The sequence below is a fragment of the Leopardus geoffroyi genome, chromosome C3 (genome assembly GCF_018350155.1).
Source record: "Leopardus geoffroyi isolate Oge1 chromosome C3, O.geoffroyi_Oge1_pat1.0, whole genome shotgun sequence".
In the NCBI taxonomy this organism is placed as follows: Eukaryota; Metazoa; Chordata; class Mammalia; order Carnivora; family Felidae; genus Leopardus; species Leopardus geoffroyi.
Window position 1 is genome coordinate 268,331 of NC_059338.1, and position 15,839 is coordinate 284,169.

At 48.6% G+C, this 15,839-nt stretch overlaps 1 protein-coding gene and 1 pseudogene across 1 annotated transcript in view; one reads left to right on the top strand and one right to left on the bottom strand.

Annotated features, from left to right (window-relative positions):
• Positions 1–8,937: 8,937 nt before the first annotated feature.
• Positions 8,938–9,252, bottom strand: LOC123586672 (annotated as a pseudogene).
• Positions 9,253–12,153: 2,901 nt separating this feature from the next.
• INTS3 (integrator complex subunit 3) overlaps positions 12,154–15,839 on the top strand; it is a 38,614-nt gene continuing 34,928 nt past the window's right edge. Inside the window, exon 1 of the mRNA XM_045455881.1 lies at positions 12,154–12,309. Within this exon, the coding sequence (XP_045311837.1) occupies positions 12,166–12,309 (144 nt within the window). The 5' untranslated portion in view covers positions 12,154–12,165. The remainder of the gene's footprint in view (positions 12,310–15,839) is intronic.

The following is a 15,839-nucleotide window of genomic DNA, read 5'->3' on the forward strand; positions in this document are numbered from 1 at the left end:
TCAAAGGGTACACGTGTTTGTCGTTTCTGTATGTGGCCCACTTGCCCCCACATGAGCTTTGCCATCTTGCACACCCACCAGGAATGCACGAGTGTCACTAATTCCCTAGAACTTTGACAAGTCTTTTCAAACTTTGGGATTTTGCCAACTTGACAGATGAAAAGTGTCACGGTTCGGTTTCATTTGTCCTTTTAAAATTTATTTATTTGAAGTTTATTTATTTATTTTGAGAGCGAGAGAGAGAGCACATGTTCACTTTCAGGGGGCGGACAGAAGGAGAGGGAGAGAGAATTCCAAGGAAGCTCCAAGCTCAACCCAACCTGGGCCTCAATCTCTCAACTCTGGGATTGTGATCTGAGTCAAAATCAAGAGTCGGATGCTTAACTGACTGAACCACCCAAGTGCTCCTAAAAAAAAAAAAGAAAAGTCATGGGGTGCCTGGGTGGCTCCGTCGGTTAAGTGTCCAACTTCAGCTCAGGTCACGATCTTACAGTCCGTGAGTTCGAGCCCCGCGTGGGCTCTGTGCTGACAGCTCAGAGCCTGGAGCCTGCTTCGGATTCTGTGTTTCCCTCTCTCTCTGCCCCTCCCCCATTCGTGCTCTGTCTCTCTCGGTCTCAAAAACAAATAAACATTTAAAAAAAAAAAGTCTTAAAACATTGTTTAAAGGATAGGGCGCCTGGGTGGTTCAGTCAGTTGAGTGTCCAACTCTTGATTTGAGCTCAGATCATGATCTCACGGTTGTGAGATCAAGCCCCACGTCCGGCTCTGTGCTGTCAGCATCAGGCCTGCTTACGATTCTCTCTCTCCTTCTCTCTCTGCCCCTCTCCTACTCATGCTCTCTCTCTCTCTCTCTCCCAGAATAAATAAATACACTTTAAAAAAAAGACAACTTTTTTTTTTTTAGAGCAATTGAAGGTTCCCAGCAAAATTGAGAGGAAGGGGAAGGTGCAGAGATTCCCACACGCCCTCTGCCCCCACACTTGCACGGCCTCCCCCATTACGAACGGCCTCCCCAGAGCGGTACGTTCATTACAGCTGACAAACCTGAAGTGACACACGGCAACCACACAGAGTCCGTCGTTCACATGGTGGTTCCCTCTTGCCGTCGTACCTTCCGTGAGCTTGGACAGACAGAAAATGACATGTCTCTATCATTATGACATCATACAGTCGTTACTGCTCTAAAAATCCTGGGTTCTGCCTGTTCCTACCTCCACCCTGTTTCCCAGCCCCCAGCGATCACTGATATTCTCTCCAGGTTTGCCTTTTCCAGAGTGTCATAAAGTTGGAATCACACACTATGTAGCCTTTTCAGATGGCTTCTTTCACTTAGTATGTGCATTTAAGTTTCCTGAAAGTCTTCCTTTTTAAAAAAATTTTTTTTGAAATGTTAATTTATTGGGGCGCCTGGGTGGCTCGGTCAGTTGAGTGTCTGACTTCGTCTTTTTTAAAACTTTTTTTGAACGTTTATTTATTATCGAGAGATAGAGAGACACAGGGCGTGAGCAGGGGAGGGGTAGAGAGAGTGGGAGACACAGAATCCGAAGCAGGCTCCAGGCTCTGAGCTGTCAGCACAGAGTCCCACGTGGGACTTGAACTCACCAACTGCGAGATCGTGACCTGAGCTGAAGTCAGTCGCTTAACCAACTGAGCCACCCAGGCGCCCCTGACTTCATCCTTTTTTTAAATGTATGTTTATTTTTGGGAAAGAGAGAGAGCTCGCATGCAAGCGGGGGAAGGGCAGGGCGGACAGAGGAGCCAAAGTGGCCTCTGGGCTGATAACAGCAAGCCCGATGTGGGGCTTGAACTCAACTGTGAGATCATGACCTGAGCCGAAGCTGGACACTCCACCGACTGAGCCACCCAGGGGCCCTCCTCTCCTGCACTCTTAAAAAAAAAAAAAAAAAAAAGTCACCCCTTCCATTTCTTCTACTGTACATTAAGCAGAGGTATGCTTGTGCCCCTGACAGCTGGGAGCTCATGGTACAGGCTGCTGGTCCTCTGGCTGGCACTTCCGGTTTGCTGTTGCCCTTGGGGAAACCTAAACCCGAGCCTGGGACAGAGGGGGACGTACCCCAAACACTGCTTTGACCCAGGTCCCCAGGGTGCGCTCCAGGGCATGCTAGACTGAAATCAGTGGGGCGACTGGGAGCCATCCGCCTGTGCCTTCCGAAGCAGTTCGGCTGTAAGAGGAAGTCAGTCAGGAAAAAGCTTTCCCATTGGCAAACTAACCATGGCCAGAGCCAGCACGCACAATTGTGGAAGCTGGCGGCGGGTCATATAGTGGAGGACTTGGTGTTAAGGACGGCCAAGCGTCCGGGCACCTGGGGGCTCAGTCGGGTGAGCTTCTGACTCTCGATTTCCACTCAGGTCATGATCTCACCGGTTTGTGGGTTCCAGCTCTGCGCCAGGCTCTGCACTAGTGGCTCGGAGCCTGCTTGGGATTTTCTCTCTCTCCCTCTCTCTCTGCCCTCCCCTGCTCTCTCTCTCTCTCAAAATAAAGAAAAAAACTTTAAAAAATAAAGAAAAGAATCATTCTGAGTTGCAGGCATTTTCTTTGGCACACTCACTTTCTACACCTGGACTTCCCTAGATGTTGCCTTTTCCAGCAGGAGTGACAATTTCCGGTTTTCTTTCTTTCTTTCTTTTGACAACCTCTGGTTTTCTAATGGCCCTGCAAACTTCACAATATCCTTTGGATCTGCCTACCTCCCAGTTTGATGGGGTTACCTCCTCTGCCTTCCCCTCCTCCCTCTCCCTCCCTCCGCTCCCCACCCCCGCTGCCCAGCTATTGGCCTCACAGTGGTGACCTGGGGTAGTCCAGGGCCTTTAGCCCCCACTGTCTTCAGCACATGGTGGGGGTGTGTGCAGGAAGGGGACGGGACTGACTGAAGAGGGAGCAGAGGGGGATCCAGGCTGGGAGGGTGTGTGCCTGGCAATCCAGCGGGATGCAGGGGTATGCTGGATGAGCGAGTCAGCAAATTAGTTCCATGAGGCCCCCGACATGAGGCTGCAGGGGGTGACTGGGAGGTAGGGGTGAGAGGCACTGCCCCTTCCCAGGGAATCACCTCCAAGGGGAAATAGTGGGGGGGGGGGGGGAAGGAAACAAAGGAAGGGGAAAATAAGAAAAAGTGAGACAGAGGTGCTGTTGTCTGCTGGGGGGAAGCCTGGGACTATGTTTATTTTTAGTAACATCTACCCCCAACATGGGGCTAGAACTCATCACCCTGGGATCAAGGGTCCTAGGCTCTTCCCACTGAGCCAGCCAGGTGCCCAAGGGTGTTGGAATTTTGACTGGGACTGCATTAAATCTGTGGACTGCTCATTTTTCATTTTACTGGAATCTTAACTCTACTAAGTCTTCCTGTCCATGAACATGGATGTCTTTCCTTTGTTCAGGCCCTCTTTAATTTCATTCAGCAGTAAGTTGTAGTTTTCAGTGTATAGGTCTTTCACCTCATTTACATTTATTCCTAGGTATTTTATTCTTTTAGATGATATTATAAATGGAATCACCTTTTTTTTTTTTTCTCATTCTAATTCCACAGCTACTTTTTTTTTTTTTTTAATGTTTATTCATTTTTGAAAGAGAGAGGAACAGATCATGACTGGGGGAAGAGCAGAGAGAGAGGGAGACACAGAATCTGAAGCAGGCTCTAGGCTCTGAGCTGTCAGCACAGGGCCTGACACAGGACTCGAACCCACAAACTGAGAGCACTGGTTGATTCTAAAAGGGTGTAACTTAGGAACAGTCAGATGGAAGAGTTACATAGGGCTAGGTTTGGGGAAAGGGCATGCGGCTTTTCAGACCGGCCACTCTCCCAAATCTCCACATGTGCACCAACCCAGAAATTCCAGAATTGCCTTCCTAATCTCCTTTTCATATTGTTCATTGCTGGTGTACAGAAACATAGCAGGGTTTTGTGTTGATCTTGTACCCTACAACTTTGTTGAATTAACTTACTAGCTCTAGGAGTTTTCTTGTAGATTCTTTGGGGTTTTCTGTATATAGGATCATGTCACCTATGAATAAAGTTAATGTTACTTCTTTTCGAATTTGGATGCCTTTTATTTCACTTTCTTTTCTAATTGCTCTAGAATTTCCACTATCTCATTGTAGTTTTAATTACCCTAATAATTGATAATGTTGGCAACCTTTTCATGTTTATTAACTATGTGGATGTCATCTTCTGTGAAATGCCACTTCAAGTCTTTTGTCCATTTTTTCAAATGAGTTGTCTTTTACGTATCTATATCTAACCTAGATACACATTTATTTTCTGATATATGCATTGTCCTTTGTCAGATGTACGCATTACGAGTATTTTCTCCTAGTCCATGGCTTGTTTTTTACTCTCAATGGTCTTTTAATGGATAATTCTTAATTTTAATGAAGTCAATTCTATCATTCCATTATGATTTTGTGTCTATTTAAGAAATCATTGCCCATAGGGGCACCTGGGTGGCTCAGTCGGTTAAGCGTCCGACTTCGGCTCAGGTCATGATCTCCCGGTTCGTGAGTTCGAGCCCTGCGTAGGGCTCTGCTGACAGCACAGAGCCTAGAGCCTGCTTCGGATTCTGGGTCTCCCTCTCTCTCTGCCCCTCCCCTACTCATGCTCTGTCTCTGTCTCTCAAAAATGAATAAATGTTAAAAAAAAAAAAAAAGAAAGAAATCATTGCCCATCAACTTCACAAATTTTTTAAAATTTTAAAATTTTTAAAGGGGGTGCCTGGGTGGCTCAGTTGGTTAAGCGTCTGACTCTTGGTTTTGACTTGGGTCGTGGTCTCATGGTTTGTGAGATCGAGAGCTGACTTGGGCTCTGCACTGGGATTCTCTCTCTTCTTCTCTGTCCCTCCCTCACTCTCTCTCTCTCTCAAAATAAGTAAATAAAATTGAAAATTTTTTAAAATTTAATTTCAGGAATTCATATTTATCCCTGTTTGCTTATTATTATTATTATTATTATTATTTTAGAGAAACAGTGAGGAAGAGGAGCAGAGGGGGAGAGAGAGAGAATCTTTTTTTTTAATTTTTTTAACGTTTTATTTTATTTTTGAGACAGAGTATGAACAGGGGAGGGGCAGAGAGAGAGGGAGACACAGAATCTGAAATGGGCTCCAGGCTCTGAGCTGTCAGCACAGAGCCCGACGCGGGGCTCGAACTCACAGACCGTGACCCGAGCCGAAGTCGGACGCTTAACCGACTGAGTCACCCAGGCGCCCCAAGAGAGAGAGAATCTTAAGCAGGCTCCAGGCTCAGCACAGAGTCAACACAGGGCTGAATTCTAAGCCCTGGGATCATGACCTGAATGGAAATCAAGAGTCCAACACTCAACCAACTGAGCCCCCCCTGGCACCCCAGCTTTTTTTTTTTAAAGTAAACTCTTTCCCCAACGTGGGGTTCAAACTCAAGGACCCAAGATCAAGATTTGCATATTCTAAGGGCTGAGCCAGCCAGGCACCCCATCCCTGTTTGCTTTAAATACTTTCTAGATAATGCCTAGACATGAAAATAAGCACATTTATCATTATTAAATATCTTATTGTTACATATGGTGAGGGACCATAAGGCAAGCTGAGGGCCAAGCACAAGCTAGCATTACTGCCCCTCCCCCTCAACACCCTCTGTGGGGCATGTACGACATTCCTCAGGCTCTCCTGGCTGCCTGAGGACAAAGGAAAGAACAGAAAACAAATGGTTCAACTGATAGTCTCCACCAGTTCACAAATATCTTAGTAAATTACAAGAAAATGGCAATCTTATCAATAACCTAATCTCCAGAAACCTACAGACTCAGTTTCCAGGAGCCCCAACATCACCCTCCCTCCATAGTGATGGGGGGAACAAAGGCAGAAGGAAATGGCAGGTGAAATTGAATTTCCTTATAACCTGCAGTGCATTGACAGATACTTGAGGCAAGCGGAGTGTTTCTCCAGGAACCTCCTGCTGTCTTCATGTTAATGCTTTGCTAGGGGGAAAAGCAACCTTAGTTTGACAATAGCAAGGCCTCTATATTCTGTGAGCCTTCTTTAGCACATGAACATCCCTTTGGAAACCTCCCTTTGACTTTACCTCCTCCAAGTCCATGGTATATAACCAGCCATTCTTTATACCCCCCAGAGCTGCTCTTCCTGCCTACCGCACCGCCCACCCCCACCGCGTTAATGAAATCTTTCTTGGCCGTGGGCTCGGAACCCCACCACCATTCCAAAACCTCATCATATTTAGTTTATCCCTTTATCTCAGCAAGAACCTTTTCAATGCAACCTGTTAAACTAGTCCATTAGTCAGTAGTCTCAGTTTTATGATTTCTGTGATTTCACAAGCATGCCTTCCTGTCTTCACCCTAGTCCCTCCTCCCTTTTTTTAAGTAATCCCTACACCCAACATGGGGCTCAAACTCACAACCCACAGATCAAGAGTCTCATGCTCCTCTGACTGAGCCAGCCAGGCACCCTCACTCTAGTCCTTTCTTTAAGTCTTCATCCTGCCTGAGGTAGGGAAATTCCTCCATTGACACAACCCCAAACACGCTCAGGATCACGGGACATGGGGTTGTTTCTTCATCGAAGGAGGAACTTTCTGCAGCCTTATGAGTCTTTTATTGTTTTTATGGATCTAAGGCTTAATTATTTGATTCTTATTAATGGTAAGTTTAGCCCCCCTCAACCAGCTACCCCCCCCCAAAAAAAACAAAAAACAAAAAACAAACTATTTGTAGCATCAATTGCCTTCTAGGCAGAGTGGATTTTGACAGGTGGAAAGTCCTTTGTTCTGGAAATCAACTAGGTGGGGACAAGATCAGGGAAGAACTAAGAGTTCTTTACAGATGAGAAGAAGATTTTTATGATGCCATTAAATAGAATGAAGTAGATCTCCATGTTTTTATTTGGAAAAATTGCCCAGAATATATTAATTTTTTAAAAAACTTTTTTTAATGTTTATTTTTGAGAGAGAGATAGAGTGCGAGTGGGGAAGGGGCAGAGAGAGAGAGGGAGACAGAATCTGAAGCAGGCTCCAGGCTCTGAGCTGTCAGCACAGAGTTGTGCTGTCAGCACGGAGCCTGATGAGGGGCTCAAACTCACAAACCATGAGATCATGACCTGAGACGAAGTCGGACGCTTAACCAACTGAGCCACCCAGTCGGGGTTTTTTTTAATTATATTAATAAAAATTAATATATTAATTTTTAAAAGCAAAAAGCAGGGACACCTGGGTGGCTCAGTCAATTAAGCCACCGGCCTAGGCTCAGGTCATGATCTCACGTTTTGGGGGTTTGAGCACCACGTTGGGCTCCGTGCTGACAGCTCAGAGCCTGGAGCCTGCTTGGGATTCTGTCTCCTGCTCTCAGCTCCTCCCCTGCTCTCTCTCAAATATAAAATAAAACATTTGAAAAAAAAAAAAAAAAAAAAGGCACAAAAGCAAAGGGGCCCTGGCTGGCTCGGTCAGTAGAGCATGTGACTTTTTGTTTAAGTTAAAAAAAAAAAAAAAAAAAATTTAGGGGCGCCTGGGTGGCGCAGTCGGTTGGGCGTCCGACTTCAGCCCGGTCACAATCTCGCGGTCTGTGAGTTCGAGCCCCGCGTCGGGCTCTGTGCTGACAGCTCAGAGCCTGGAGCCCATTTCAGATTCTGTGTCTCCCTCTCTCTCTGCCCCTCCCCCGTTCATGCTCTGTCTCTCTCTGTCCCAAAAATAAATAAACGTTGAAAAAAAAAAAAAAAAAACAACTTTAAAACTCCAGCAGCACAGAGCGTGTTGTGGGGCTCGAACTCACAAACTGAACTCAGGAGCCGTAAGATCATTGATAAGGTTCGGGGGTGATGTGGAATGGTTTGTAGGGTTTGGATCTGACAGCCAAGAAAGAATTCTTGAAGACATCTCTGATGCAAAAAAGTGATTTTATTAAAGCGCGGGAACAGGACCCGTGGGGAGAAGAACTGCGCTCTAAGTGTGTGGGGTGACCATTTTATGGAGCTGGGGGAGAGGGAGGGATAAAGTCAAAAGGGAGGTTTCCAAAGGGATGTTCCTGTGCTAAAGGCTCACAGAATACTGGAGGCCTTGCTATTGTCAAACTAAGGTTGTTTTTCCCTCTAGGCAAGCATTAACATTAAGACAGTAGGGAGTTCTTGGACTTTAGGCCATTGATGGGATTGCCTTTTTCCTGTAATTTACTAAGACATTTGTAAACTGCTGGAGACACGTCTGTGTGACTGTGATGTCTATCAGTTAGCCACTTGTTCCCTTTCCTTTCCTTTGTTCTGGGGCAGCTGGGAGTGCCTAAGGAACATCACACATATCCCAGCATGGGGGAGTGGGGAGGGGAGGGGGTAGGTGTGCTAGCTGTGCTTGGCCCTCAGCTTGCCTATGGTCCCTCATCAACCATGACCTGAGCCAAAATGAAGAGTCAGACACTCAACCAACTGAGCCACCCAGGCACCCTAGATTTTATTTTATTTTTTTTTTTTTAATTTTTTTTTTTTCAACGTTTATTTATTTTTGGGACAGAGAGAGACAGAGTATGAACGGGGGAGGGGCAGAGAGAGAGGGAGACACAGAATCGGAAACAGGCTCCAGGCTCCGAGCCATCAGCCCAGAGCCCAACGCGGGGCTCGAACTCACGGACCGCGAGATCGTGACCTGGCTGAAGTCGGACGCTCAACCGACTGCGCCACCCAGGCGCCCCTAGATTTTATTTTTAAGTCATCTCTCCATCCAACGTGGGCTTGAGTTTAGGACCCTGAGATCAAGAATTGTATATTCCACCAACTGAGCCAGCCAGGCGCCCCCAAATATGTATTTTTGATATTACAAAAGTTTATTTAACAAAAAAGTTCAATATGAAAATGCACATGACTGATTTTTATATTGTAGTGAAACAGGTTCTATGGAGAGAGGGGACTTGTGGAAGCAGTTCATTTCTTCTGGTGAACACCCACTGTTTATACTTGTTCCAAGGCTTCTAACATGATGATACTATGTCCTCAAATTCCCATCATTCCAGTATTGTTCTGTTGCCCCCTAGTTGGCATCTCCACACATTCATCTCTCACAAGATTCACAAAGAGATCAAACCCCTACAATATTCCTTGGACATGCTGCCACCAACTAATTTCAATAATTTATTGCCTATAAATGTTTTCAACTCCAGAGGGTGAGCTTTGCTCATGGTGACTACTCGGTGAGCTCAAAGATTCCAAAATACTTTTTAAGGAAGGTATTTTAATTTTTTTTATTTTTTAAAGATTCTGATTTTAAGTAATCTCTACACCCAACATATATGGCTGGAACTCAAAACCCAGAGATCAAGAGTCTCACACTCTTCTGACCAAGCCAGCCAGGCATCCCTATGGAAGGTGCTTTTATTTTTATTTATTTATTTTTTTGGTAAGGTGCTTTTAAAGAAGCACTACATTTACTTGCTGAGATCATGTCCTGAGCCAAAGTCGGTCACTTAACCGAGCCACCCAGGCACCCCATGAACATAGTGTTTTAAAACTAACTTTTCTTTCTTCGCCTAATAAATCTCCACGTTTTCAGTTGTTGGGAAAATGAATAAAGTTTTACACCATAAGATGGCCAACGGGACTAAAACAGGCTCTGGTCTCTGGCTTAGAGACCCCTCTTCCCGGTTCTTCTTGCCCTGTTTGCTGAGTGCGAAAACCCACCACAGATGTGGAAGGTGACAACTGTAAATTACCCTTCCCCCTTCATTCAGGGCTCAGATCTTTGGAGAAACGGCCTCCTCTGAGCCCACCGGTGTTAACTAAATCTCCAATCCACCAAGATCTCCGAGTGCTGCCTGGTTTTTCCACCAGAGTTCCAGCCTGGTTCCGTAACACAGTGACCCATAGTAACATTATTATAACGACTTCTTCAGTGGCTAATGCAGTGCTTGGCACCTAGAAGGAATCCAAAGCGTAGGCAAACAGAACTAGATTTCCTGAGCTGGAAGAGTATTCAGAGATAAGCCAGTCTGCTTCTTCTATATTTTACAGGTAGGATAATTTACAGAAAGTCAAAATAACTTGCCCGAGGTCTTATAGTTAATATATACAGTAAAGGAATCCACGAGAGCCAACTGAAGGGATGACCCACATCATTTCAATGCCAAGTGTATTTAGAGTTAAAATGTTAAGCCCTAACAAGTATGGAAATAAATAGGATCCCCTGCAGTGGTAACTGATGAAGTTTTGGGGTGATGGTGGGGTACGGAGTCAAATGCCAAGAAAGAATTAAAGACATCTTTGGTGCGAAAAGGTAATTTTATTAAAGCACACAGGAACAGGACACGTGGGCAGGAAGAGCTGCACTGGGTTTGTAAGGAGTGACTGCTTATATACTGCGGATTTGGGGGAGGTGAAGTCAAATGGGAAGTTTCCAAAGAGACTTCCATATGCTAAAGACTCCCAGGACACTGGAGGCCTAGCCATTGTCAAGCTAAGGTTGTTTTCCCTCTAGCAAAGCATTAAAATTAAGACTGTAGGGAGTTCCTGGAGAAACGTTACTTTGCCTGCCTCAAGTAGTGGTCACTGGGCCTCAGGCTATGAGGAAATTTAATTGCCATTTCCTTCTGCCTGTCTCCCACATCAATAACATGTGCACAATGCTTTTCAGTTTAAAAAGTTGGGGCACCTGGGTGGCTCACTCAGTTAAGCCTTAGACTCTTGATCTCAACACAGGTCATCATCTCAGGGTCATGATGCTGAGCCCCAGAACGATGCTCTCAAAATAAAGAATTTTTAAAAAGTAATCTCCTCTCAAAGATAACCCTGTCTACGCTGTACAGAGAGCATGACCGGCAGAGTATGGGTTTTCCCGTGTGGCTCGGGAAGGCACCCCTAAAGCGCTCTTGGGGAAACGGGAAAGGCTGCTGGGACGCAGGACGGAACCAGGAAGCACAGGTGCGCCCCCGGGGATCCAGACCACGCACGACTTCAGGACGGACACGAAGCCGATCCCGTCCGTCAGCCACGTTTGCGGAGCCAGTGCTGGACGACTAATGCCGAACCCGCGCTTTTCCTGCAGTCTCTGGGGGACGACGGCACTCGTGAGCGCAGACGCTTGCGGCTTGTGCGATGCGAACCTAGCCGTGGGAGCTGGCTCCGCGCCCGCTGACAACGTTTGCTCTGGCACTGCTTACGGGGTGAGCGCCCCGCTCCGTCTGCGCGCGCCCAGACCTCGGGTTTCGCAGACGCCGCGGGAACGCCGGCCAGGCCCCCCGCACCCGCCTACGCTCCAGAAGGAGGCTGGCTCCGCGCAAGCGCGTCAGGGCACGCCCGCCAGCGCGCGCAGGCGCAGTTTCCCTTCCTGATCGCCTCGCCTCGCTCGCCCACCCACCTCCGGGAAGTCGTCTCGTCCGCCCCCCGCCCCCTCCACGAGCGAAACGTGGAATGCGATTGGCCGCTCTGGTTGTCCATCATGCCGGTCTCGTTGCCATTGGCAGCCGGACCGGCCGGGGTCGACCAGCTCCTGCGAGACCCTGCGCCACCGCGGAAGCCGCGATTGGCCGAGGCCTGGACCGCTGCCCCTCACTTCCGGCCTCCGCGATCCCTCCCCGCCGCCGCGCCGCCGCCGCCGCCGCCCTCAGCCTCCCCGCCCCCCGCCCTTCCACCATGGCCGCCTCTGTGTGGTGTGGGGTGAAGCTGGTCCTCCGTGTCCACCTATAGCGCGCACTGCCTCACCCTCACCCCTGGGGGCCGGATCCCAAGAAGCCTCGCTCCCCAACCCTTGGGGCACCAGCCAGGAAGGTTTCCTACCCCTACTTCAGGGGCAGGAGTCCGCTTTCCCCCACCTCCTGAGGCAGGAACTGAGGGTTTGCCCTGTTTCTCTTAGGGTCGGAAGTCAGAAAGGGCTCCCCTTCCACTTCAGGGGCGGAAGCCTCCCCTCCCTTTCCGTAGGTGCAGACCCCTACCCCGGCATACTCAGGAGCTGGCGGCCTTTCCCCAGCACTGCCACTGCAGAGACAGGATCTAGAGGGCCGTCCGCCTTCGCCTCCTCCACAGGAGCGGCCTTTGGGAGAGGAGGGCGGGGTGGACAGGACAGGGACCCTTCCCTCCCCTGCCCCACTCCCCCCTCTTGCCCCCAGGTCCTGGCAACCCAGAGTTCCTCATCTCTAGGACTTCCCACCCGTCCACCCCCTGGCCCCTTCCCGTCTCCTGGCAGCAGCCATGGAGATACCGAAGGGAAAGGGGGCAGCAGCAGCTGCTGCTTCGGGAGCAGCGGGAGGTGGAGGAGGAGCGGGAGCAGGAGCCCCAGGAGGGGGGAGGCTGCTACTTTCAACCAGTTTGGATGCCAAGGATGAGTTAGAGGAGGTAGGTGTGGGGGTGGGGAAGGGAGTTAAGACATTGGGTTGAGGAGGGGTACTGGAGCGGATGCGGGTCGGGGGGTCGGGGAGGAGGCCTTCAGGGCTTTTCTGAGGCAGCACAAACACTGCTCCAGACTTCCTGCTCCTGAAGGAAGGAGCGTGGGCCAACTTCCTGAACAGGTAGTCATAGCAACAGCAGTCACTAGGATGAAAATGGGCGGGGGGGGGTGTTGATGAGGGAGGGAAACACCGTCCTGATCTACCGAGTTTATTTTTGACATTCCTTTCCACGCACAGACCAGAGCTAGTCTTCATGTTTACCCTGCTTTGGATTTAGGTCATATATTGGGTTGAGAAGAGTGTGTGTGTGTGTGTGTGTGTGTGTGTAGGTGTCTGGGGGGCTGATAGGAGTTTGCAGCAGGCTTTGGAGCCTCCTGTTAGGTAATGCTTCATGTAGACACGGTTGACGGTGATGTTAACTGGGCATTTAGAATGAGCGGAGCCCTAGGGACTAGTGAGTCACGTTTAGTTGGATACCATCAACTGCAGCAGGGCAGTGAGGGGGTGAATGGGACTTAGGGGACTGTCCTTCAGAACCAGATTGGGGCGCCTGGCTGGCTCAGACAGTGGAGGATGAGACTCTCGATCTCAGGGTTGTGAGTTGGAGCCCCACATTGGGTGTAGAGATGACTTAAAAATAAAATCTTAAAAAACATACATACATACATACACACTTACATACAGAACAGGACTAGATAGGAACCACACAAGGGTGCTGAGAAAGGGGGTACACTGAGGTGATGCTGTGGACCTGAATGGGGATTCTAGACCACCAGCTACTCCCCCCATCTCCCTTGTTCCTCTTGCCTTGTCCTGACAACCCAGGGTTAATCGTGTATCCCTTTGCACTGCTACTTGGGTAGAGACCTGCTTAGGAGTGTGAGACCCAGAACTGAGACATGATTGCCGAACTGTTTTGTTTGTAAGACCTAATACATTAAACCCAGTGGTTGTCCTGGGATAGGATGAGTGCATTAGTAGGGTCTGGCTCTTCGCTGGCCATTTCCCCGCTTCTAAGTTTGTCACTGCCTCACTGCCCTTTATCAGATACTAGAGGGTGGGCAGGCAGTGGAATTCATAGTTTAGATTTGAAAAACATGTTGGTTTAGGTACAAAATGGGAGAACACACACACACAAGGTGGCTGGATATCACTTTGGGGGTGACCCACCTAGCCAGTGTCTGCACGCAGGCTGGTTTCCCATCATGCTTCTCCCCCATAATTCTGAGTGCTTTTAGATAAATCCAGCTTTTCTGCTGTTGCTTTTCTGAGCCAAGGTAGATATAATTAGGAACGTGAACAATGCTTCTAAAAATAATGTATTCTCAAAACCAAAATGACTTTAGGATTGTCTGGCACTTTGAATTATCCACTTCTTTAGAAGGAGCCACTGTCATTGTCAAAGTATTATTTGAGATCTGTGTTGTGGCACTGCGGCTCTAGACTTGTAGAAGGAAAATAGTTGACTGCCTTTGATCCCTCCACCAGTTTGGGTGGAGGGGAAAAGACCTCAAGGGCTGGATGAAAATCTATTTATTCCCCACCCTGATTGCGAGAGGGCTCATCCTGCCTCTGCTAGTTTGTACTACAGGGTAGTATGGCATCCTGTTCTGAACAGTGATGTGTTTGCTGGTAGACTCCGTGATGTGGCAGGAGGGGACCATAAAAGAGAGGAAGTATTTATTCGTTTATTTGTGCTGTTTTGGACAGAGTGAACTTTCAGCTGTTTCCAGAGAGAAGGGGGAGGGAGGGTCTTTCTTTTCCTCCTATCCTTTGTGCTGTAGATGTTTCCCAGCACGCCTTGGCTCCCCCCTTTCCTTCTTGGCCTTTGCCCTTTGCATTTGAATTTTCCAGCAAGCCTTGCCACTGTTTTTAACCCACGTGTGTGGTTCTCACTGGACAAGAGTGTCTCTAAGGACAAGACTTACTGGCTTTTTCCTCTGGGTCTCCCCATGGGTCTTTTCTGCACACAGAAGTTATCAGGACCTGGTGCTGATTGACAGGTCTCTGTTCGGTGTGGTTGTTTTCCATCACAGGCCCACCTGTCGCCCAGGAACACAGAGGTAGTGTCCTACCCGTGTATGCCTCCCGTGTGCTGAGTCAGATAGGAATAAGACAGGATGAGGGAGACCCAAATCTGCCTGGAAGAGCTTATCATCGAAAGGTGGAGATAGCACACCCATAGGTGAAAAACAAAAATGACAGATCCCCTCAAAAACCTGATGAAGGCAGGGAAGAGGCTGGGGTCCTTACAGCTGGATGTGGTGAGGAACGGCCTCCAGTGTCCTGGAGTATGAGACACTGCCGAAGCGCATCCCAGGTAAGAGCCGTGACTCCTCCCCGGGGACACTGTTGGCTCCTTTCTTCTCTCCGGCTCTGTCCCTCTCTTTGAAGGGGAAATTCTTGCCCATCCCATTTCAGTTTGGGGAATGAGATAAAGATGGTGCCAGAAATTGGAGGCGTGTAGAACATGTGGCTCCTGGTCATCCCTCACCAGGAAGGACCTGGTCTGCTTTGAGGTCAGGCTGGGAGCAGGGCTATAGGTCACAAGCCAGCACCCCCTCCTAGCCACAGACAGGCCTTAGGGTTAGGGATAGGTGGAGGTGCATCCCCGCCAGGTGGTCTCCGAGGAACAGTTCATGACCCTGTCTGTGAAAACTCTCCGGGGAACTGGCTTTGAGTCATCTCTCGTGTTTTCTCCTAAGACCCTCATGTCACTCACAAGTGACTCTTGGCTGTAGAATAACTTGGAACGCAGCTTACTCAGTAACTTTCCTAATGTGGGCCCTCGGGGATTTGGTAGGTTGGACCATATCTTCTTTTCCTAAAGGCAGTGGAATCTTGTCTTTCAGGGCCACAGACTTCCCGTAAGAGAGCAGTATTGATTGATTGATTGATTTAATTTATATTTTTTTAACTTTTATTTATTTTTGAGACAGAGAGAGACAGAGCATGAACGGGGGAGGGGCAGAGAGAGAGGGAGACACAGAATCGGAAGCAGGCTCCAGGCTCTGAGCCGTCAGCTCAGAGCCCGACGTGGGGCTCGAACTCGCGGGCTGCGAGATGGTGACCTGAGCTGAAGTCGGACGCTCAACCGACTGAGCCACCCAGGCGCCTCAAGAGAGCAGCATTTAATATATACGTTTTGACCAGACTACATGTTCACCTTTCTGACGGAAGGGAAACTGGGAGGTTAGAGGGATCTCTCTGACTCCAGTCTCAAGCTTCAGGTGTACTGGCAGCGTGGAAGGCCTCCCCCCACTCCGCCCCCACTCCATCTATTGCTGCTGTCATGAAGAACATGGTCAGGTTGTCTCAGTACTAGAAAAATCATTTCAGATGCTCCTAGAGATGGTAACTACTTACTCAGCAGTCTGAGGTGCTGTCACGGAGGGCTTACTCTGAACAGAGCCACTCTGCCAGCAATTGTTGGAAACTGCATGTATGATTCCGTCTTTACCAGGGGCCTCTGGGGGA